The 24,307-nt window shown below is 40.8% G+C and overlaps 1 protein-coding gene across 2 annotated transcripts in view; it reads right to left on the bottom strand.

The window, feature by feature from the left end:
• Positions 1-24,307, bottom strand: part of TNPO1 (transportin 1) — a 73,544-nt gene that overhangs the window by 34,548 nt on the left and 14,689 nt on the right. Inside the window, exons 2-5 of one of the 2 annotated variants that reach the window (XM_066180726.1) lie at positions 21,623-21,805; positions 21,335-21,448; positions 18,695-18,770; positions 1,389-1,538 (exon numbers count right to left, since the gene is read on the bottom strand). In XM_066180726.1, coding sequence (XP_066036823.1) covers positions 1,389-1,538; positions 18,695-18,770; positions 21,335-21,439 — 331 coding nt within the window. In that variant the 5' untranslated portion in view covers positions 21,440-21,448; positions 21,623-21,805. The remainder of the gene's footprint in view (positions 1-1,388; positions 1,539-18,694; positions 18,771-21,334; positions 21,449-21,622; positions 21,806-24,307) is intronic. The other variant, XM_066180728.1, reaches the window with a different exon arrangement.

Genomic DNA, 24,307 nt, shown 5'->3' with positions numbered 1-24,307 from the left:
ACTCATCTCCAGAGTTCATACATGTCTACAATCCCTTCAAGCAACACTTAGAGCTGAACAATACTTGAGCTACTAATCCACAAGCATTTCCTACCAGGAAAAATTAAAGAGTAACTGCTTGAAAACAAACAACCCCTACCTCCCTCAAAAAAACACCACACAGACCATCACCAAACAACACTAAGACAGCAAAGGGAGCTGGAATATGTTCCTTAGCTAGCTGCATTGTACTCCACTGAAAACTCCTGTGAACAAAGAAGTAAGCATGACATCGACAACCTGAAATTCAAAGAGTACCTGCTTCTCAAAGACTTGTTTCTACTCTCATTAGGAACATTGGTCAGTAACAGAATTCATAGTAAAGCAGCTTCACAACTGCCAAGACAGCAGGAAAATTACAAAATTAGTAATTTTCTCTAGTCTTAAATCCATAATCTGAATGCCTGGAGAAGGAATCCTATAGAAAAAGCAAATTACTCTAAACAGTAACTGGTAGATTATTTTATAAGAGGAGTCAACTGAGAGAAGCTGAATTTCTTTCTGAACTGACACCCATATCCATTTTCAGTGTTCAAATACATATTTTATGTTTTTTTTTGTTTTTGAGCAGACCAGGAAAATTACTACAACATTGGAGGAAGTGGTACCATCAAAGAACAGACAGAAAAGCAACTTTACCTTGAACTAAGTAAAAATTATATAAATATACATATAGAACATGTATATAATGATGTATATAATACAAACATTTGTATTTTATGAAATATGTGTATCAAAACAACAGGTTTACAAAATCAAAAATTCATGTGACAAATAAAACTTCTCACTGTAACTAGATCATCTTTACGGTCTCTTCTGAGACCATTTCATGATGCTATGAAGTTCTATACACTACACTTTATCTACTGTTTTCTGACAGAAGTTCTTTACATGAACATCTTATGCATGGTATGATGATTCCCTGAAGGGTGGTGCATATGTGTGCATATAGTGGGTGGAGTGTAGAAAATCAGCTAACAGAAGCATTTCATTGATGGAATCAGAGTACTGCAATAGTTCTTAAGTCAGATCTCTACTGTGTTCCTGTTTCTAAGTACATAAGCTGGCAGCAAGCTCAATTTAAGCAGATTCAAAAAAACTTATATTCAGTTACCTTTCAAGAGATATGAACTGAATTGCTAACATCACATCTAAGATAACAGGAATCTAGACCATGACATCCTTATATTCACAATAAAGAAAAATTTCATTGAACCATGGTGAGGTTTTGACAATTAAGACAAACAAACAATTTTATGAATTTAGTAACTCTCTATGTCCCTAGTACAGCACTCACCCATATCAGAAACATTTCCAATATGCAGAGGACAGCATTAGAAGAAACTTACCTACAGTAGCTCTAATTAAGGGGGAGGAATCACCAATGTTGTTCAGACATTCACTTTTAATGAAGTCAGTTACCCCATTTGGAAAGTTGTGAAAATGTGCTTTTACATTATTCTTCAAGATAAGACCACTCAAGGAACGTGTTGGCTCATCTGCAACAGAAAGTAATTACAGTCAATCTTCAATCAACTCACATAAATAAGGCAGATTTCCAGAACAATGGCACAAGATCAAAGCTTATATACAGATATTAATCTTTATTTCCTTATCTCTCCTTCCACCTACATCCATCAATTCACCTTTTCAGGTTCAGAGCACACAAATTAATCACCAGCCATATAAAGTTCAACAAGGGTAGTGCTGGATTCTGCACTGGGGATGGGGCAGCCCTGGATGTGCAGACAGACTGGGGAATGACATGCTGGAAAGCAGTGCCACAGAAAGGGACCTGGGGGTCCGGGGCAATGGCAAGTTGAACATGAGCCAGCAGTGCCCTGGCAGCCAGGAGGGCCACCCGTGTCCTGGGGACATCAGGGACAGCATCAGCTGGGCAAGGGAGGGGATTGTCCTGCTCTGCTCTGCTCTGGGGCAGCCTCACCTCCAGTGCTGGGGGCAGTTCTGGGTGCCACAACAGCCCAATGCAGGGATACAGAGTGTCCAAAGGAGGCCACAAGGATGGTGAAGGGCCTCGAGGGGACCTTATGAGGAGTAGCTGAGGTCATTTGGTCTGTTCAGCCTGGAGGACACTGAGGGAAGAGCTCATTGCAGTTACAGCTTCCTTGTGAGGGGCAGAGCAGGGGCAGGCACTGATCTCTGCTCTGTGGTGACAGTGACAGGACCCAAGGAAATGGCCTGAAGCTGTGTAAGGAGAGGTCAAGGTTGGATATCAGGGAAAGGTTCTTCACATAGAGGGTGGCTGAGCACTGGTAGAGGCTTGCCACCGAGCCTGACAGAGCTCAAGAAGCATTTGGACAATGCTCTCGGGCACATGGTGTGATTTTTGGGGGTATCCTGTGCAGAGGCAGGAGTTGGACTTAGCGATCCTTGTTGGTCACTTCCAACTTCAGCATATTTCTGATTCTGTGATACTTTGATTCTGTTCATTCAAAATTAGAGTATTGGATTATAAACTCTACATTTTAAGAGAAAGTTTTGAATAGATATATGGGCAAGGAATAGATCTGAAGTCACATGATACAGGAAACTCATTAAAGACATTTGTCAGACAAAGACATTCAGACATTCTGATTATACTGATAGGCTCTTGCTGCAATACTGATACTGTACAAAACTGGTGACAAACCTAGTTTCACTACAGTAAGGTATAGAAGTGATGTAGGGACTGTGCAGTAAAACCTCTACCCCTATTCCCACACAAATATAGTGTTCAATTTTTCTATGAAGTATGGTACTTTAATACCTTTAGAAATTCAAAATGCCGGTCTATTAAATTAATTATTAGAGGAAGCAGGGGAAAAAAACTATATTAGACAATGTTAACAGGAAAGGGTTACACAGTCTGAGCTATAAAATAAACGCAACCAGAACTGACTTGAATTGAGTAAGAATTTAAGTTCAAGCAATGGTCTGAGTTCTGTTCACTGAGTTTGCTCTAAGTTACTGGGCCAAGCAGAGGAATGGAAAAAGAACAGTCTAGATTTTTCATTTATAATGGAGTAGATTCATGTTTCATTCTCAACCAAAGGCACAAGTAACTTGGTATTACATCTGAGATATGGTGAAAGATCTGAATGCTCTATATAAAAAGGGTTAGTTTACACTATAAACAAATTTAAATTTACAGTTTACAGCAACCCTAATAGCACTGGAAGCTAATTTTAATCAGCATTTTAGCCACTCGTTGAATTTTTTCGATGAAGTGCTGATTTGGGCAAAATAAGGAATTCCTTTATGCCAAGCATTAGTCTACACATGGATCTATTCCAGCCCTTCAAAACTACTATTAACCCAACAGAAATAAAGATAAGCAAAATAAGAGATACAACTTTCAAATATAAAGTACTTCCAAACTAAAGGTACTGCAACCACAACACCAAGACTCTCACAACACTGCAATGTCTAACTGATGGCTGGCTGACGGACATTGGACACTTTATAGCAGTCGGAAGAAAAACAGAGCTTTTCACAAGAGAGGGGATTCCTTGCCTGATCAGAAATCAAAATTCATTTTAATCAACTGGTTTTGAGTGCCAAAACCGGAATGCCTCCATACGCTTTATAATCTTGTCTTCTATGTTCACATTTCAGTTCTTCAAAAGAAGTATTGGATAGAATGCTCTGGAACTACAAAGGTATCAGTATAGAAACAAATACGCTCTTCAGAGTTCAGTAACTTTATAAACCAGGAAGCCACCCAATGAATACATATTTGAGCCAATTCTACAACTTTACCTACACTATATGATTTAAATACCAACTTCTAAACAACATAAAAATAAAACTCATTTCACTTGTACATCACTACTGTTTCTGGGAGAAGGAGGGGGAAAAGGGTCTATTATTTAAAATAAAAAACTAAAGATTGTATGTGTGGACAAACTTCTCTCAACCTCACAACTTAGCCGGGAGCCATCACAAGTATTACCAAGTTACTTGGCAAGTCAAATCAAGTAATTTTGAGATAATCTCTGAATTACAAGTAAAATCTTCACATCAATTCATGTTCCAATAAAGTGTGTCAGACTCTTATTGCTTTACATAATTGTCATCCATTGACAGGTAGACACACCTTCAAGCAATTAATGAAATACTACAATGATTTAAAATTGTGCCTGAGGAGGAAAGAAGCCAAAGGAATTCTCCTTTAATTTCCACATTTTAAAACTTTTGCAAACCACAAAAAATCATTATCATTAGCAGCCACAGACACCAAATATAATAGTTATTCTAATTCTCCATCATCTAGCACTATCTTCTTGGTGTGAAAGAAATCAGTGACAACCAAAGTCTGATTAGAATATAGTAGGCTAGTCACTATTAGGATAAACTCTAGAATGAAAATATTGAACACTGCATTAAGGAAAAACATTAATCCATTAGAATGCCTGGCTACAGCTACAAAAGAGATGAAGTGACAGCTTCAATTCAACCAAACAGAGACCTACACATTATCTACACGTTCCTTTTGTCAAAAACAGATTTGTCAATCAGTTTAGATAAAAAGAAAAATCACATGAAGGTGACACTTCAGGCTCATTTCTTTTCTTCACAAACTATTCTATGGTATGCACCAGTAAGAAATATCTTTAATCCATTCTTTTAGCCAAGATAACAAAAAAACTATTCTTCATAGAAAGTGATTATCCCATGTACCTGCAACAAAGATTCCATGGGATTCATAATGGAAGTGGCATCTCCGACAAATGAAAAAGACGTAACAAAATGAGAAAAAGAAGAAAAAAATTTAAAAAAGGCAAAATCAATTATTAACAGATTGAGTGACAAGCAGAAATCACCAAGGACTTTGTGCTAAACAAACACCAACCACTTGAGAGAGAAGCAGCCCAGAACTGATATCCAAGCACTAAAAAAAATTAATAACACTGCATCTTAAACTCTTAGCTTGAGAAAAAAATTCAGATATGACTGGACAAGGTTATTTATGGAATCCAGGGTGTTCAACAACTTAACAGCTACACCATCAGAAGACAGTAATTTAGGTCTGTATGGAATTCTTGCTGTAACACCAAAATTACAGGCAGATGGTTTAAGAGCTGAGTAAGACACTCCTCAGTCTTCATAGATTTTGTGATTAGTTCTGTCAGCCATATGCTTCTGCCATCAAAAAAGCTCAGTCTTGTCCCCTTTTGTCTCAGTCAACTTGGAAGTACAGAGTTGACAAGAACATATAGTACAAGAAAAAGAAGGAATGTGAAGCAGACCTCTAGCATTTGGTATCATCTTTGGTGCCAATTCAGTTCATCAGCTGAAGATTCCACTCTCACACTGCCTCACTTTAAAATAAAACCATATAACAATTATCATTTGTTTGACAGTAAATTTTCAATTCTGTTTAAAGATTCTCATACTACTTCCAAATTTTAGTAACAGAGAAAATGCATGCACAACCACATTACACAAATTATTTTAGGGTTACTGCAGTGCTTTTAAGAACCAAAGTGTGTCCTTCAACAGTCATATTTCCACTGCCGAGGGTTTGTATGACAAAGGATGCATGTGTGAAAGCAACAAGGTTTTTATTACACCTTGCAAGCCCAGGTAAGCTATGTTTCACCATGCCTTTTAGAACCATAGAATGACTTGGGTTGGAAGGCACCTTAAAAAGGTTATCTCATCCAACATCCTCACCATGGGCAAGAACGTGTCCAATTAAATCAGGTTGATCAAAGCCCCACCCAATCTCACTTGGAATGTTTAAAGGGATGAGGCATTCACTACTTCCTAGGCAACCTGTTCCAGTGTTCTACCACCCACATTGTAAAAAACTTCTTCCATACATCTAATCTAAACCAACCTTCTTTTTTAAAAATCATTATACCTTGTTCTATCATAATAAGCCTGGCTAAGAAGTTTGTCCCTATCTTTCCTATAGGCCCTCTTTCAGGTATTGAAAGGCTGCATTAAGATCTCCTCAAAGTCTTCCTTCTTCCATGCTGGATCACACCAGCTCTTTCAGCCTTTTCTTATTGTAAAGGTGTTCCAACTCTCTGATGGTCTTTGTGGCTCACCTCTAGACCTCTTCCTTGTCTTTCCTGCACTGTGCCCCTACTTCTATGGTCTGCAAATTTCCTTTTCGCCCTTTACTTTGACCAGCAGGTCAAACATAACTTGCTAGATTGCTAAAAGGACTGAGTGAGTGGAATGAGAACATTTGTCCATTCACAAGCTGTGATATAATGATTTATAAGCATGGCTATATTTTGCTGTGGTATCTTGTGGTATTAGCAACATTAGATGTGAGGGTGAGACTTTCTAAGGCAAAACTACCTTCCACCTGAGAGCTGTAACGTCTTTTTCAGAAATAAGCTAATAAATATTCTATGTTTTAACTATCGATATGGATTTACTATGTACAAATATAAAATGTGTATTGACAATGACTAGTGTTACTGTTGCACATGAAGATTTTCCATGTGTCAGTAAGACTGACTGTTAAAAGAGATAAAACCAAAAAAATAAGAATCCCACCGCAACTGTGTAATATGGGAAGCAGAAAATGAATAATTTCTTCTGTCCCAATATATAAGAATACAGCACAAAAACAGCTTCTCAAGTTTCCTACCAGAAAAAAAAATCTGCCTCTTTTTTTTTTTTTTTTCTTTTAAACTGGACTATGCCTTAAGTGTAACACTTAAATGGATAAACACTTAAATGGATATGGTTACTGTCACATCAGGAGTGGAGTGATGGTATTTCAAAACATTCAGTGTATGTCAACACATAAGTGACCTTGAAATGTAGTTACTAGACTGAAGTTAATCAGTGCTCTCCATTGACTTATGTGAGTCATGGAAAATAATTTAACTCAATTGCCTAAGCTTAGGAATGTCTGTAAGAGACGAAAACAAAGCTGGAAATGTTCTGCTGATACCGAGTTTTACATATTTATTAAATAAGTTATGCTCCTTAAGATGATTGTGTAAATAAAATTGATCTGTGGACAATACGGGAGGAGTATTGAACTGCTGACCAAAAAGAAACTTGTTAGTACATCTGAGTGTGCCAAGGTTTTGGTAGCAGAGAGGGACCTGCAGAGGTGATTTCCCTGAAAAGCTACAGGAAGTGTCCCACAGGTTCAACAGAACTAGTGCCAAATGGCTCCAAGATGGACCTGCTGCTGGCCAAGGCTGAGTGGGAAAACAGCAGAGGAGGAGGTGCCCACCTCTTCTCTCTCAAGACACAATTTGAGGAAATGGACTGAAGCTGAATCAGGAAAGGTTTAAGTTTGATATCAGGAAAAGGTTTTTCACCCATAAGGTGGCTGAGCACTAGAATTGGCGCCCCAGGGAAGTGGTCACAGCACCAAGCCTGACAGAGTTCAAGAAGCATTTGGGTAACAGGTTCAGGCACACGGTGTGATTCTTGGGGCGCCCTGTGCAGGGCTGGCTAGGCTCAGTGATCCTGATGGGTCCATTCCAACTCAGCAAATTCTATGATTCCCTGATTTACGAAAGCAAAAAAATTACAAGAACAATTGCAGCCAGAGTAGAGAGGAGTGAGAATATGTAAGAGAAACAACTCTGCAGACATTAAGGTAACTGAAGAAGAGGCATGAGATACTCCAGCTGCTGGAGCAGAGATTGCCCTGCAGCCTGTGGTGAAGATCATGATGAGGCAGCCTGTCCCCCTGCAGCCCATGCAGGATCCCACACTAAAGCAGATGGATGCCTGAAGGAGTCAATGCCTGCACTGGAGCAGTCTGTTCCTGAAGGACTGCACTCCATGGAAGGGATCCACATTGGAGCAATTTGTGAAGAACTACACCCTGTGGAAAGGACTCATGTTGTAAAAGCTTGCAGAGGATTGTCTTCCAAGGAAGGGAACCTCTCACTGGAACAATGGAAAGTATGAGGAGTGCTCCCTGTGAGGAGGAACGAGTGGCAGAGAGAACATGTGGTGAACTAACAACAGACCCCATTTCCTGTCCCCCTGCATCACTGGGGGAGAGGAGGGAGAGAAAAATGGGAGTAAAGTTGGCCCTACAGGAAGGGAAGTATTTTTAAGATTTGGCTTTATTTATCATAACCCTAATCTGATTTGATTGGTCATAGAGTAAACTATTTCCCCAAGTCTGTGACAGTAATCTGAATGATCTCTCCCTGTCCTTATCTCACAATCCACAGGCTTGTGTTATATTCTCTCTCCCACGTCCAGATGAGGAAGGGAATTACAGCCACTACGATTAGTTTCAGAAGGGTTTGTATTCCAGCTAATAATTACCACACGTCAATCAGAATGCCAAATTCTGTGTATCTCTACAGACTTGTAAAGGTTAAGACATAAAAAAGGTTAAAGAACTCATCTCCTGGTTTCACTTCTACTTTCAGCCTCTCTGTCAAATCTCCACAACCTTGTTGTCCCAGCACTTTTCCTCTCTCATGTAGTCTCATGTGTTGTCTCCTGATTCAGCAGCTAAACCACTCCTTGAACTGTATCAAGAGCAGAGTAACCACTAGTAAGAAACAGGGATTCAGTGTTATGAAAACAAGAGTTACTACAAGGTCCTGAACTATACAGCAAATGTAGAACAGTGCTGTAGTTCGAGAACATTTTAAAAGTAATGTAATGACTCTGGCATTTACATTTTGAGGGCTGGGAGGAGGATGACAACATGGACTTTTGTACTTAATCAAGTGCATAGGAAAAGGAAATTACGATGGTACCAATGGAACTTGCTTAGTCAGCATCTGGCAGTGAATGAATACAGATTTAGAGTCATTAATCTATCTGAAGAAACTGCCTCGTCAGATGAGTAGAGGTTTTGTCACTCTCTGGATATATCAAAGGTGAATCTTATATATTAAAATATGTGATGATCTGTCACTTGAATGTCAGCTGTTGGTTGACAAGGATTACTTGACTGAGTAAACTAAGGCTGTGTTATCAAAATGAGTAATTCAGAATCCTATTCAAACTGCTGAGAACTGGGAAACACAAAATGCAGGATACAACACTGGTGTTGTACAGGGTATTGCACAGTGCAAATTTTGATTAATTTTCCTTCTGTCTATACCCTATAGGTATAGCTTAACAGAAAGTTGTGCAGTAGCACGCAAGCATAAATGCTGTTTTAAGGCCTGACGGCTTTGTTTCCCTGATATTTTTACAGCCAGTAAAGCTTCTTCCCTTATAAGAACCATTTTATGAAAAGAAAGCCTCCTCATGTTTATTTCCTAAGTCTGTACTCAGTGTAATTCCTTACTTTATTTTATTTTCTTCCCTTCATTCTAGCTGACTTTTCTGAACAATATCATCAGATTTTAATTAGCTATATTGGATTGCACTCTGGTAAACATCAGAACATAGTTTTGGCACTACTGGAAGTGTTCCTCCTAAGCAGCTGTGTATCTAGCTAAAATAGGAAAATAAAGAGCAGAGATCTGCTTTTAATTCAATACACTTTCATGTCACCTTAGGGTTTTTTTGGTTTGTTTTTTTGTTGTTGTTGTGGTTGTTGTTGTTTTTGTTTTGTTTTTTGGGGTTTTTTTTTTTTTTTTGGTGTGTTTTTGGGGGTTTTTTTGGCTTTTTTTGTGTTTTGTTACACAAGGGTTCTTACCAGGAAGGTTAAGAGTACCAGTGAATATGAGACTTATCTGAGATGCTTTGCTGGGTGACTATGCTGCTCTTCTGAGCAACTATAAATCCATCTTCAGTTTCTTCAGTTTTCAGTTTCTACCTACCACTTCATCAGTCTTCTTTCTTTATAGGGGAATGAACGTGAGGAAAAGTGGGAGCTCTTATTATTTTGCAATGTTCAAAGCTCCTGAGACTTACAGCTTGCCAGTCAGAATTTTCTCTGATCCGTAGCACATCTACTGATTCAGAGAAAAACATCCATCGCTTGAAGTTATGTGAATGCTTTTTCCTTAGACATATCAAACTAAAAATTTGTCCTGTTGAATCTACACTTGCTTGAACTGTCAGTGTGTGACACTTCAGATGAAGCAGACAACTGCTGTAGGGCAAAGCAGTTATAAACTCCCTACACAGCCTGAGTGCAGACTGCATTCATTGTTACTTGGGATTGAGTGCTCCCTTAGCAGGTCTGCAGATGACACAAAGCTGAGCAGTGCAGTTGACACAACAGAAGGAAGTGATGCCACCCAGAGGGACCTGGACAAGCTTGAGAAACAAATCCATGGGAATCTCATGAGGTTCAACAAGTCCAAGCAGAGGAGCTGCCCCTGGGTCAGGGCAGACCCAGATATGAGTACAGACTGGGAGAAGAAGCCATGAGAGCAGTCTCATGTGTAGAACTAGAGGGTGAAAAGCAGGACATGAGTCAACAATCTGTGCTTACATAAAGCCAATGGCATCCTGTGCTGCATCAAAAGCAGCATGGCTGGCAGGGTGAGGGAGGGGAATCTCTCCCTCTTTTCTCTGCTTCTGAGACTCCACCTGAAGTGCTGCATTCAGCTCCGTTGTCTCCAGCACAGGAAGGACAGTAACCCATTGGACCAAGTCCAGAGGAGGGCCACAAAGATGATCAGAAGGCTGGAACACCTCTCCTGTGAAGACAGCCTGAGACCTGGGGTTGTAAAGCCTGGAGAAGAGAACACTTTGGGGAGATCTCAATTGCTGCCTCTAAGTACTTAAAAGAGGGAGAGCAACTTTTTTTCACTGACAGATGGTGGTAAGACAAGGGAGAAAATTTTTAAACTAAACAAGGAGAGATTTAGATTACATGTTAGGAAGAAATTCTTTACTCAGAGGGTGGTGAGGCACAAAACCAGGTTGCCTAGACAAGTAGTGGACACCTCATCCCTGAATTTATTCAAGGGTTAGATAGGGCCCTGAGTAATCTAATATAGGGGGTGGCATCCCTGCTCATGGCAGGGGAGCTGGAGCTAATCTTTACTGTCCCTTTCAACCCAAACCATCATAACCATCATTCTCTGATTATGTAACTCTGTCATGGCACAGTTGCTCCTGAATGCCTGAAAGCAGAAGGCCTGAAGCTTCATGAGGGTTCTGAAGAGTACGTATTATGTTATTATAAAAGGAGAAGAAAGGAGTTTAAAATGCCTTGCAAAAGCAATAGTAATGCTTATCCTATTACTGGTATTAGCACGAAACTGTGGAGTTAAGATGTGCCTTTTCTATGGACAGTAAAGATACTCAATTCTGACGCTGGTAAAACATACTGTGGATATTATTATTTGTATTATTAAAAGTATTTGGGTTTTTTCTTCTAGGTTCCACTCCCTTGTGACATTAAAGGAAAGATGTTTTAACTTGTACATGAGCAGTAATGGGCATTCCTCTATTTAAAAAAAAAGCTTTAAGATCTGGCTTTATAAAAATGGTGGGCTATCCAATTGCATCTGGCCCAGCACTGCAAGATAACATACATGCTGAAAAGCTTCATCATCCTAATGCCTCACAGTAAGTATGCATTCTGAAAATCTAGAAAGAGGTGGTGAGACTGCTTCCTAGGAGCCTAAATCAGACACCAGCATCTAGCCTTCCAAACAAGAGGCACCTCTAAACTGCATTAAAACAAATACTGCTTGGTGAACAGAATCCCTTTGGAAACGCTGGCAACACTTTTGCTTCTGTAGGAAAACACCCCATAGGAATGCTTGATACTGGCACTTTAAGTACACTTCGGTTTGATGTAAAAAAACAACCAAACATCACAGAGTATAAGAGCTTGCTTTTTTTATAAAGCATACAAAGAATTACCCATTACAGGAAACCACACTCAGCTTGTAAAGAAACATTAAGGAAAGGCTTGAAACAGCTGATTAAATACCTCCACCTTACACCTAAAGATCTATTTTAAGGAAAAAATAGATCTTATCCAAGACTACTTGAGCTTCAGAAAATGACATAGCAACTCTTTCCTTGTATGGGCTTCCGGGACAAGGAACAAAATAACAATGGAAATTTCATACTCTTGATTCTGGATGTTCATAACAAGGAACTGCAGGAAAGTGTTCCTGAAGCACTGAATCACATAACAATTCCACAGACTGATTCAGTTTCTTTCAAGACTCTAAATAAAGAGTTAATCTGTTAGCTAATCTGTTAGGAGAGACTTTCCTTAAACCTGCACTACAAAATCCCTAAAGAAACATGGAAAGGAATAATTAGTGATCGTACTGGGGAAAGCCATGGAATTTTTACTAACCTTACAAAATCAATTATCCCATAATATGTATACTAAGTAAGTTGGCTGATGATACTGACTTGGGAGGAGCTGCTGACTTTTTCAAAGGTGGAGAGGCCCTGCAGAGAGACCTCAATAAAGTGGAAGACTGAACAACCACCAGCTGAACGAAGTTCTAACAAGTGCTGGATTCTGCACTGGGGATGGGGCAGCCCTGGATGTGCAGACAGACTGGGGAATGACATGCTGGAAAGCAGTGCCACAGAAAGGGACCTGGGGGTCCGGGGCAATGGCAAGTTGAACATGAGCCAGCAGTGCCCTGGCAGCCAGGAGGGCCACCCGTGTCCTGGGGACATCAGGGACAGCATCAGCTGGGCAAGGGAGGGGATTGTCCTGCTCTGCTCTGCTCTGGGGCAGCCTCACCTCCAGTGCTGGGGGCAGCTCTGGGTGCCACAACAGCCCAATGCAGGGATACAGAGTGTCCAAAGGAGGCCACAAGGATGGTGAAGGGCCTTGGACCTTATGAGGAGTAGCTGAGGTCATTTGGTCTGTTCAGCCTGGAGGACACTGAGGGGAGAGCTCATTGCAGTTACAGCTTCCTTGTGAGGGGCAGAGCAGGGGCAGGCACTGATCTCTGCTCTGTGGTGACAGTGACAGGACCCAAGGAAATGGCCTGAAGCTGTGTAAGGGGAGGTTAAGGTTGGATATCAGGCAAAGGTTCTTCACCCAGAGGGTGGTTGGGCACTGATAGAGGCTCCCCAGGGAAGTGGTCACAGAACTGAGCCTGACAGAGTTCAAGAAGCATTTGTAACAGTTTCAGGCACAGGGTGTGATTTTTAGGGGTATCCTGTGCAGAGGATGCAGGAGTTGGACTCAATGGACTTTGTGAATTCACGGATATTCCATAATTCTACTCCTTCCCTTAAGATATTTAGGCAATTCAACTATTAGATTTATGCACTTATTAATAAAAGTAAAGTCTTTCTGTAATTCCTCATGTATCTGAACTTCAGAGAAGAAAATGCTTTGCTGTTGTTAAGTAGGCCACTATGTAGGGTATGCAGCATTTTAAACTATAAAGGCACATTAATCTGACTTGATTTCTGAATGGTAATGCAATCAGCTTCATTGCTTGGCAATTATTTTTGTATATTTAATAATGATATGTAGGGTGACTGTACTGGGTAGAAGTGGTAGGGGAGCTTTTGTTTTAATTTAACCGTTAAAGCTCCTGAATCACTTTTCTGTATTAATCTGTCTCATCAAAGATGTCCTCTTGAAATGGGTAGCTTGCAAATTGACACAATCTCATACCATGGTCTTTTTCTTGCTCAGCTTCCATTATCTTTCAACACCAACAGGTCAATAAAGATCCTAATGGAATGAGTTCATGAAAACTGCTCTCTGGGTCAAGTTTAAATTTCAAGACTCATCAAAAAACATTCCCATCAAACCCACATGACCATTTCGAATTCCAGCAACATCTTATAAAAAGCTGTTTCAAATTGTATGTGCAAAACTAGATTAATTATTAGCGTCATGATTACCAGAACTTAAATTTCCATCTGTGAAAAGTCCTGTTGAAACAAAAACTTGGAAGGGAGGGAGGGGAGGGAGTAGGGTGGGGACAGGACCAGTCCTCATGTTAATGTTCCAGATCAAAGTACTCTGAATGACTCAATTATTACATGAACAAGACCAAGAACTGCTAAGACCATGCTCTTCTATCTTCAACTGGTTGATAAAAATCCAAAGTATTTTGGAAATAAGCTCAAAAGACCACCCTTAAAACCTGTGACAAAACCAGTACTAAAGTAGTGTTCTCAGTTTCAGCTCATTTACCTTCAGAGTAAAAGATCATTTTAAGGACTCTGATCCTTGACTGTAATAGCCTTACACCATTGCCTGTGACCAATCAACCCACTGAGATAACACTCTCTGGAGAACAAATAGTAGAGTTCCCACGGTTGGATGGGGTGAGGAGTCAGTCACTAAAGCACCTTCACAAGATCGCAATTGTGTAACTGCAACAGAACTGACAACTGCAGTTATACAAGCCAGCAGAAAGTATCAGCACCATTATGCACCTCCCTCAATACTCTCCCATTAGCACAAGAACCTGCTGAGAACTCGGCAGACAAGAGGGGGAGATGAATGCAAAACTTTACAGAAATGATGCAAAGCTAACCATGTCCCAGTGAATAACAATGGACAGCATCTTCTGATAATTTAGTGCAAGCCACATCCATGTCCCGTTCACAAAGTTCAGGATGCTGTTTGAAATAAAGTGTGGTGTAATTCTGGGCTGAAACTAAGCAGAATACACCAAGAAATTTATGAAACTGTCCTACAACAGGACAATGCTAATTAAGAAGGGTGTTATTTCTGTCTATTTTAGCATAGAGAAAGAAGTATCTTACAAACATTGATTTGCAGAAGGCATAAACAAAGCAAGTTTTCATGCAGACAACTCTGGAAATCTCATAATTTCAGTCAATAGAGCTTGAAACAAACTCAGTACTTCTGCTTGCAGTACGAATTGTCCATATTATGACATCCAGAGGTTCTGACCTGCCTCAGGCTTCATGTATCTTGGAGAACTGCCCACAAACACCTTAAGTAGAGACTAGAATGGGCCTCAGCAAGACAGCAAAGAGGCTGAAATTAGGAAAATACATTCTCATAACTTTCCTTCGAAGAAACATACTTGGACTAGGGATGCAATAATGCAAACAAGGAAAGGGGGATTTAGATGCATGACTTTGATCACAGAAGGGAAGCTGCAGTTAAATGAAAAAAGCAATAAAAGAAGCAGAATTGATACTTCCATGTAGCAATGGACTATTTCAGTGAACCACACAAAATCCAGAAAATTATCTGAGAAGCAGAAGCAACATGCATACAACACTCCAGATAACAAATTATTAATTTGACTAGAGGATTCTGAGCTCACCTCAAGGGACACTGGAAGAACAAATCCACAAACAAAGTACTAAGGACAGGGCAGTGTCACCACATTATCTGTGAGGTTTTTTACTTTCCAATCCAAGGAGGAACAACTACACTAACAGTACCTACTAGTAATATTTTCAATTACTGATAAATTAGCAAAACAACCTTTTTTTCATTCAGACTACTTTTCAGTTAGTCTGGACTCCATCTTACCTACCTAAGGAAGATCTCTAAGCACCATACTTTGTGGGAAGCACACTTTAGAGATTGTATCTTAAGCTTTAATGGCTTGGGATCTTATTTTATTTCATCAGCCTGCCTACTGTTTAACTGAATGCTGTTTCCTTAAGAAGTTTTATATTGTAATAGTTTTAACACTGGGTTCATCCTGATTCCCAACTCAATCTTTAGAAATGCACAATAATTTTAAAACAATCAAAACAAACAAACAAACCCTCAATAAACAAAGCCTAAAATCCCAGACAACAACAAAAAACCCAAACAAAATCCCAAACAAACAAAAAGCCCAACAAAAGCCCCTCCAACAAAAAAACAAACCAAACAAACAAACAAACAAAAAAAAAAAAAACCCAAGAAAAAAACCAACAACCAAACCCCCAAATAACCAAACTCAAAAAACAAAGAAGAAATGAAGGAATTAAACCTGGGGTGTACATATGCTGTAGCAGCAAAGTAGGCCATATATTTTCACTGATGAAATGGCAGTAGGGCATTCCTGCTTCCAGGAAGACCCAAGCTTAACATGTTTTGACAGGGCCCAGAAAAATAGAAAAACAAAACCAAGAAAACCTCTACTTATACATAGGATTACCACCATAGGTCTTAAACCAGTAAGTCACAGGCATTCCAGAAGAGAAGCCTGATGGAACTAAAACTAGAGGAAAAGAACGTAACACTTCTTTCAACTGAACAGTAACAAAGCTAAAACAAAGCAAATTTCCTACACATAAGGGTTACCTAAGTATCTTAAAGGCAGGCATTAGTGAAAGCCAGTTTTGCAAAAGAAGGGCTACAGTTACAAAAGAAGTTCTCTTGCAAAGTTAATTGTCCACAGAGGTGTAAAACTCAGGTCAAAGATCAATCGGTGTGATCTTCACTGCAGTAGAAGGATACTATTTAACACACATTTCAACCAATCAAATGACAGAATTCCCACATTCAGGAGTGGTCTCCTAAATGTATCCTTGAGCACCATTTTCTGAGAAGAAGTTTCAACAGTAGCAAACACAGAATCAAAGCTTAGTTCCATCTGCTACTAAGCCAGGATCTTCTCCCCGTGGACTGAAAACTTAATTTCTATTGAATAAGCTGTCAGAGATGTCATGAGCCTATTTTCATTGCTCCTTCTGCTGGAATAGTATGGACACAACAAAAGCATGAACTTCTAACAGTACGAATATCTACGCTTTGGTGTGTGGCAAGGCTGTAGAGACAGAGAGCCAACAGAACCTGGTTCAGGAGGGGAAAAAAACAGAAAGCTTTCTCAGTCATACTGAAGACAGGGATCTACTGGGATGAATCTATCCAATATTGCAGCTGCTGACCAGCAGTTCCAACAGTCTCATCACCTCACTTGAGCATGAGGGAAGGTGAAGGACTGCTAGTTGGATTCAAAGCAAATCCAATCAACAGTTTTCTGCCATTCTTCATTAGTCCTACCTAAGCAAGGCAAGAGAATTTGCAAATTTAGAATTTAGGTTTTGGCAAACACTATGAAAAATACCAACAGCAGTCTTGGTTATGGTACCTTCAATATTCTGCATATTTCTAGAAATAGAAATATTAAGTTAAAAAATAGTTGCTTTGGATAAAAGGTTATGACCCTAAAAATGTCATGATGAAGGACAAGAGCATCACCAAAGTAACAGGTGCCTTTTAACAGTCTCACAAAAGACCTGATGTATTTGTGAGAGGTATCAGGGTAATCTGATCCAAAACACCTCTCCCTGGAAGCCAACTTGCTACTTCTTCCCAATCTGGCCCCTCAACCTGCCGGAACCTGCTTTTTTTCCCCTCAGATAAAACATCTTTACACAACCATTTTGTAACAGCAAGCATCTCCTACTATTTATCCAGTTCTACAGAGGTTGATGTGATTAAACATAAGGAAGGGAAAAAATGACTACTGAATAACCAAAACAGTTCTGTTAGGAAGACAGATCTTGACACATCACTAACACCAAACATCTATGATAATCTAGAACCTCAGGCTCAAATGGTGAATGAAGAAAGCGAAATTAGGAAGTCGTGTTAGTGTCAGAAAACAAATTTGTGGACAAAAAAACCCAAACAAACAAACAAACAAACAAACAAAACCAAAATGAAACATCCTTTTTGTCACGTCCTTTTGTCCTTCGTACAGATTCCATATCTTTACTACTGGAATTGCTTTGCTTTAAATTTTTCTGGTAATGGTATAAAGGACATGTTATCTACACTGGCACCTTATTCAAGGATTTGGTATCCTGGCTGGCTCAAGTCTTGAAAATGCTCTTAGACTTAAGGTACTCCCCCAAGACTTTACAGATTATTAGGTGACTTCCTACACAGGACACACAAAAGCATAGATATACTCTAGCATTCAAACAGGAAAATATGTTTTCATACTCCTCTGTGTCCCTTCTCCTGAAGTAGGCTGATACCAAAACAGTGCTTAAAATGTAGACAAATGTTCTTGACAATTCTTTGAACGTTACAGAGCCAGACATAATTAAAATCTATTTCAAAGGGAAAAAGCAAGCATTCACAAACAGATGTGAAACACCAAAATGCAGAAAAAGCTTGAGTAGCAAACCACTAAAGGAAAAAAACCTAGAAAACTACCCAAATAACCAAACATGATTACAAACAAATGTAAAGAAACAGATGTGCTAAAGCAGATCTTGAAACAAATTTCCTTTCTCTATCAAAGACAACTCAAAACTGTAGTACACTGAAAAGACAATCTTTCACACACCCAGATCACAAAGGAATTGGCTGAATTTACCAGCTGGCAGAGGCTACACACTATGCCATATACAGTCCGTACTGTAATGTCCATAACAATAAAACTACGTGACTGATTTCTAACTGTATTTTACTACAATTAAATCTTCAGAATGAATATTATGACAGACATCTTTGGACAATTCTAAATATGTAGTCTTTGAAGTATTTAGCAGTCTCATTACTATGGAGATAATTGAACTTAGCAGTATGTTTTATAATGTATGTAGTCATGATTCATCACAGTTGTTCCACAACTTTACTGCAGTCTAACAGAGGTATGATGCTCTAACATTTCTCAGAAGATTTCATAGGCCATTTAGAATGGATTCCATTCTAAGGCTGATACTGCAGCTACCATTAAGTTATCAGATGTTTTCCCCCAGAAAGACCACTGAGTGCACAGGTGAATTCTACATGACCATGGACACTCAATCAACCAGCAAACTGACTAGAGTCAGCTTTCTATTTCTTTTAAGTGAAATAATACTTAAGGCAAAGAAGTAAAATAAAACAGTCACTATCTCAAGAACTTACCTTCAGACTTCAATTTTGTAAGAACAAAAATCAGGTAGTTGTTGAAATCTGGATACTGATTGAGTTGTTCTAGTTTCTGAAGAGAGAAACTGTTAAGGAAAGTTGAATCTTTACATACAACATTCACAGCTTTCTGGATACCAAGATTGTTATATTTGTTATGTACTGCTACATCACTTCAACCAGCTGTGACCATAAGCTCACGATGTACAGAGAACAACCTAAAAACAGTTTCTGTAATTTTCTTACTGAAGCAATAGCTTTTAGTCATGGGGAAGACTGAAAAATAATCCATGGACAGACATAAAAATTAATTAAAAATATCTGTAATATCACTGGGACAGGCAGCTGAACATTACCAACCATGTAGTCAAATGCATCAAAAACTATCAGAAAGTAAAAGAATGAAAAGAAAGAGCAGTATTTAACAGAAACTTATGAGAAAACACTTAACTGGTCTAGAGAAATGAAGACCAGCTCTTAGACCACTTTTCTAAACAACTTCTTCTCCCACTCAACTTTTCCTTTTTTATTCCATGAAACATACAAAAAATTAATCTGAAAAAAACTTGAAACCATACCAATTTATAACTTTACTAACAAAGGTTTTTAGCTCACCTATACTTTCCACTTCATTGTATTTGACATCCAAACACCCAAGTGTGCTAAAACAGCATCATAAAGAAACAACATTACAGAATAAACACACAGCTTTTTAATTTTTCTACAAAAAATTATAGACTAAGTATTTTTGAAACCATTAATCACAACCGTGCTTGGACATGCTATTAAACAGCATCCTAGAATACAACAGACATCACTTTTTTTTTCTTTTCTTTTTTTTTTTTTTTTTTTTTTTTTTTTAAATTATAGGACATGGTCTGTCAAGTTGTATTAGATAATTTCCCCAAACTGATATACAGTACACTGCTAAAACTATCCCACTTCTCTAACCTTTATGAGCCAACATATGAGGACCCACTGGAAAGCAAAGGTATGAACACAGCAGGGAGGTTTCACTATTACTGAAGAATTCCAAGCATCAGTTGACTTCTATTCAGTCAAGTTCTATACATCAAGACAGACAGCACCACTTATACTGCCCATACTGCAAATATGATGCTATAGCTCAATAAACAAACCAGATGTGATTCAATTATTTGAAGCAAAGCTTTAAAACACAATTTTACACTAAAGCTACACTATAAACACTGTTCCTATAAACACTTTGATATTTTAAACACTAAATACTGGTTTAAGCTTAGGGCGTTAGCAGAACACTACTTCTTTAGACTTTTATGTTTAAGATTTTTCAAAGAAAGCAATCATATCTTAAAAATTAAGAACACAGCTGATAGAACCGGATGATCAAGATGAAATTGACCTTCACCTTTCAGACAGGAGTAAAAGTCTTCCTCAAATTTACTGCATTTGCTACAAAAGTCTAGAAGTGGAGCAAATTTGGCTTAAAGTTAAACTCCTAATATAAATATATACAGACGCGTGTATGTTCTTACCTAACTAAATAAATTCCGTTGTTTACTGTGGAGACCTTCAAGAAAATGCCTTAAATAAAAAGATAGCCAGATAATAAACTCATATCCTTCATAGAATTTCAGCACTTCTACAAATTTCAAAGTACTTATGGCTAGCTCAAAGAGCAGGAGACAATAGATGAGGCCTTCATTTTTTTAAGGCCTATGCTCCTATTAGTCTTAATTTAAAATTCTGCTCTCCCAATCCTTGCTCCTTAAAACCTCGCTATTCATTGCTTCTACAATGAAGAGTGACCGGAGGTGGCGGGGGGGGGGGGGGGGGGGGCAGGCCGGGGGGAGGGGAGGAGGAGGAGCGAGGGTAAAAAAAAAAAAAATCATCAATCTACACCACCAACACCTAACGTACAGCAAAGCAGTACGAGAAGCTACATACAGCAGACCTCCCCTTTTTCGTGAATTTTAACGACCCGAGTCTCAGGAACAAGGCTTCCAGGAAAATCAAAACATCCTCACCACGTACCAAAATGCGCAGTGTCAGAGCCGGCAGGCCCACGAGGGCGCGCAGACAGCGGCTCTGCCGGCGGCACCACCCGCACCAGCTAAGGCTTTCCCCTCGAATCCCGGCGGCAGACGACTTCCAGAGGCTCTGTGGCCCCTCTCTGCCGCGGGGGCGGCAGGAACACCGTCCGGGCACCCCGGGCCCCTCGGCGGGACCCGCCGGGCCCAGGCCCCCGTTCCCGCCTGGCCGCCCTGGGGCCGGGCGGGGGAACCCGAAAGAGCCGCGGATATCGGCGGAGCCGCGCCGGAGCACAGGCTTTGAAAATAAATTAGTAAATTTTAAATTTAAAAAAGTCCCCCACGGCCATACCCAACGCGGCCCTTGTCTCTGGGCTCGCAACAGGTGCCCGGCGCCCGCCGGGTGAAGGCGGCCCCGCGGCCCACAGGCCGCCTGGGCGGTTCAAACGCCGCGCCATGGCCGCCCGCTCCGGCCGGGGCTCGGCCCCCGCGCTGCGGCGGCTCCGCGGCCGCGCCGAGCCGGGCAGGCCCGGCTGCCGCAGCGCCGACCCCACTGCCGAGCAGGCCACACTCCCCCCGCCCGCCCCCGGCCCACGCTCGGGGCCCCGCAAGCCTCGGCCAAGGATACTTGTTGCACGGCTCTCTGCGTGGTGGTGTCCGGGGACTGGGACTCCTTGAGCAGCTGCAGGATCTGCTGGAGCCCCTGCTCGTCGGGTTTCCACTCGTACTCCATCTTGCCTGTCTGGAAAACAGCAGACAACAGGCGGTCGCGGTTGGCGGCGCGGCAGGGCCCGGGCGGGGGCGGGCGGAGATGAGGGAAGGCCGGGCCAGGGAAGGGGCGCGGCTGTGCCCGCTCCGCTCCGTCTCTCGTGCCCCCACGCACCCCAACACGGCCGGATAGACGTAGGACACCGACCTGCTCCCGCCGCTTCCGCGCCGAGCAGAGACTGAGTCACGACGAATTTGTGATCCGGAGCGAAGAGCCGCCTGGCGACCTGCTGGGTCCTAGCGCCGGGCACGGCTCCGCCCGCCCGGGCCGCCTCGGGGCTGCCGGCGCCGCCGTCCGCCTTTCCCCGCTGCGTCCCACACTGCCAGGAGCCTGCGGGCGACACAACGCCAGCACCTCAATCCTGGGGTTTTCCCGACGGGAAACGGGGAGCCCACGCCGCCCCCGCACGAAAACAGACAGAAACTACCAGCGAACGGGACAGGCGAGGGGTGAAGGGGCGCCCCGGGCCCGGCCCAGCCCCCTGGGATAGCGCCCGGCAGCGAGCGCCGAGGCTCCCGCCTTCTTCCCACGGAAGCGAAGTGCGAGCGCGAATCCAGAACCCGGTGTCGGGAACGTGGTACCTGCTGCACTCCTACGTCATTTGGCTGAGTGCTGAGCAGATCTCAGAAGCTCCCAATTCCACGTGTAAAGAGGGAACAGGACGAAGTACGCAGGGAAGTTAGGGGGAGGCTGGGGCATGCAAACTCCAAAGAAACTGCTTTGAATACCTACTGTATCTTAAACTTAGCCCCAAAATATATCACGGGACATCTCGGGTTAAAAATGACAATTTAGATACATGTATACATATATATGTATGTAGAATAGGCATTACACATGGATGTGTATAGTTATTTTTATGTATTATACTAACAGAAGAAAGAATACATTTTGTTTAAAACTGGTCTAAAACGCGCAAATGAAAGCCAGTAATTCCCTGGTTTTTATAATCTTACTGTTAGTCACTGTGTAAGTAAGCACCTCACTTGACATGAAAACTAGCTTCTGCTGCAGTACAGAACTCAGTTGAAACATTGCACATCTCAGCCATAACAACTGTTCAGAGATACTGAGACAACAATACTGATTTATAAGGATGCATCCCAGATAATTTCCTATATGGCTCTTTGCCTCACCTCCCCAACACTGACTGTCCAGTCCAAGGTGCCATCAAGTGTCCTTAGCTAACTTTTCTTCTATTACTATGTATGCTGTTCTTGAAGGACACACAATCAGTATTGCATGGACTCCAACAAAACAGCAAAAGGAGCCATCACAGGCAAGACACAAGACGGGTAGTGTACTTAATACTACATATGTGGAAAATGAGCATAGTGAGAGACTTTTTGATGAACCACGAAAGAATGCACACTGGAGTATGAAGTGTGCAGAAATATACAGAGAAGTGCATGCATAGCACACAAGATAAAATCAATGGAGAGAACAAAAACAGCTTTTAAAAAAAAAACCAAACCAGAAATGAGACCTATTCAGCTCTCCTATTTTACAGTCTGCTGTACTTATCACAGGACTTTTTGGGAGACTACAAAAGCTGAGCACCTCTTGAGAGTTTACAGCACCTAAACAAGATGAAGTCAGTAAGGCAGGTACATAAAGACATACCACTACTTAGTAGGAAAAAATAGGCGTAAGATTTACATGAGATCTTTCTGATCAGGGTGAATGTCCACTCATTTCCTTCTAGTACACGAACACGTTAAAAGAAAAGGATTTTGTCCCAAACCATTAAAACGGATGTTAATGGCTCCCACTTTATGGGCAGGAGAGATCTTTCTGAGATGCATGCACAGCTGGAACAGATGAAAGCTCTAGTTCAACAAATCAGGGAAGAGTTAATGTGGGCCTTATTCATCTAACTGTGCCTTAGCAGTAAGGCTGTAGAAACTTGATTTTTCTGTCTCCCACATCTGTTAAGTTTGTTTGAACCTGATTAGAGCTTCAAAAGTAACTATTCAGAAACTATGACACAAGGATTATATCTGTCTAATATTATCTGGAAACCAAGTGTGCTAAAGAAGAACAACCTTAAATATGGGAAACAAGGGAAGAGATCAGAAAAGATGACTGAGAGACTGAACAGGAAAGAGCAAGTACAGAAGCATGCCATAGATCCATAACTAACAAGAATGGAGGTTTCCTTTCCAAGAATGTAACTAGAACTCATTCCTGGTGAGATTTTCCATTTCTGCAGTGGAAAGGACAGAAAAAGGCCTACAAATTGGAGCCTCTACAGAAGACCTCTAGTGGAGATGTCCAAGTGCCTTACACGATCATCCTCCAAGACAGGTAAGAATAATTTATGAGACATTATCAAGATGAGAAGGTATTCTGCAAGATGAAGTGTCTCCTTCAGCTTCTATATATGAATCCTGCATAAAACCTGAGGAGGAACCTATCTCTAGTCCTCCAAGTTATGTAAGGAAAGAGAAGCAGTCAAAATAATTTGACTGAGAAGAAGAAAAACTTCAGGTTGAAAGCATTACAGAAAAAAAGGAGAAAATTGTTTATTTCTGCATGCTTTGCATTTATATATCTGTATGCTTTGCCTTTTTTGTTTTCTATTACCTGTTCTCCCCAAGCAAGAATCTTCTTGTACAGAAAGAAAACCAGAATCAATGTTAAACAAAGTACCCAAGGCATGAATGCTACCGTCCAAAACACAGCATGGTTCATCCCACTTATCAGCAAAATGCAGCAGAACAGAATCTGACACACTTCATCTATATATGTTAAGATTACAGAAGTTCTCTGAAGCCTTGTGCAAATGCTGAGGAATATTTGATTTCTCTATTATCCAGAATTCAGATGTCA

Source organism: Chamaea fasciata, unplaced genomic scaffold, assembly GCF_029207755.1.
Source record: "Chamaea fasciata isolate MVZ Bird 193981 ecotype frontalis unplaced genomic scaffold, bChaFas1.0.hap1 SCAF_4, whole genome shotgun sequence".
NCBI classification, from domain to species: Eukaryota; Metazoa; Chordata; class Aves; order Passeriformes; family Sylviidae; genus Chamaea; species Chamaea fasciata.
This window is presented reverse-complemented; position numbering and strand designations above follow the sequence as displayed.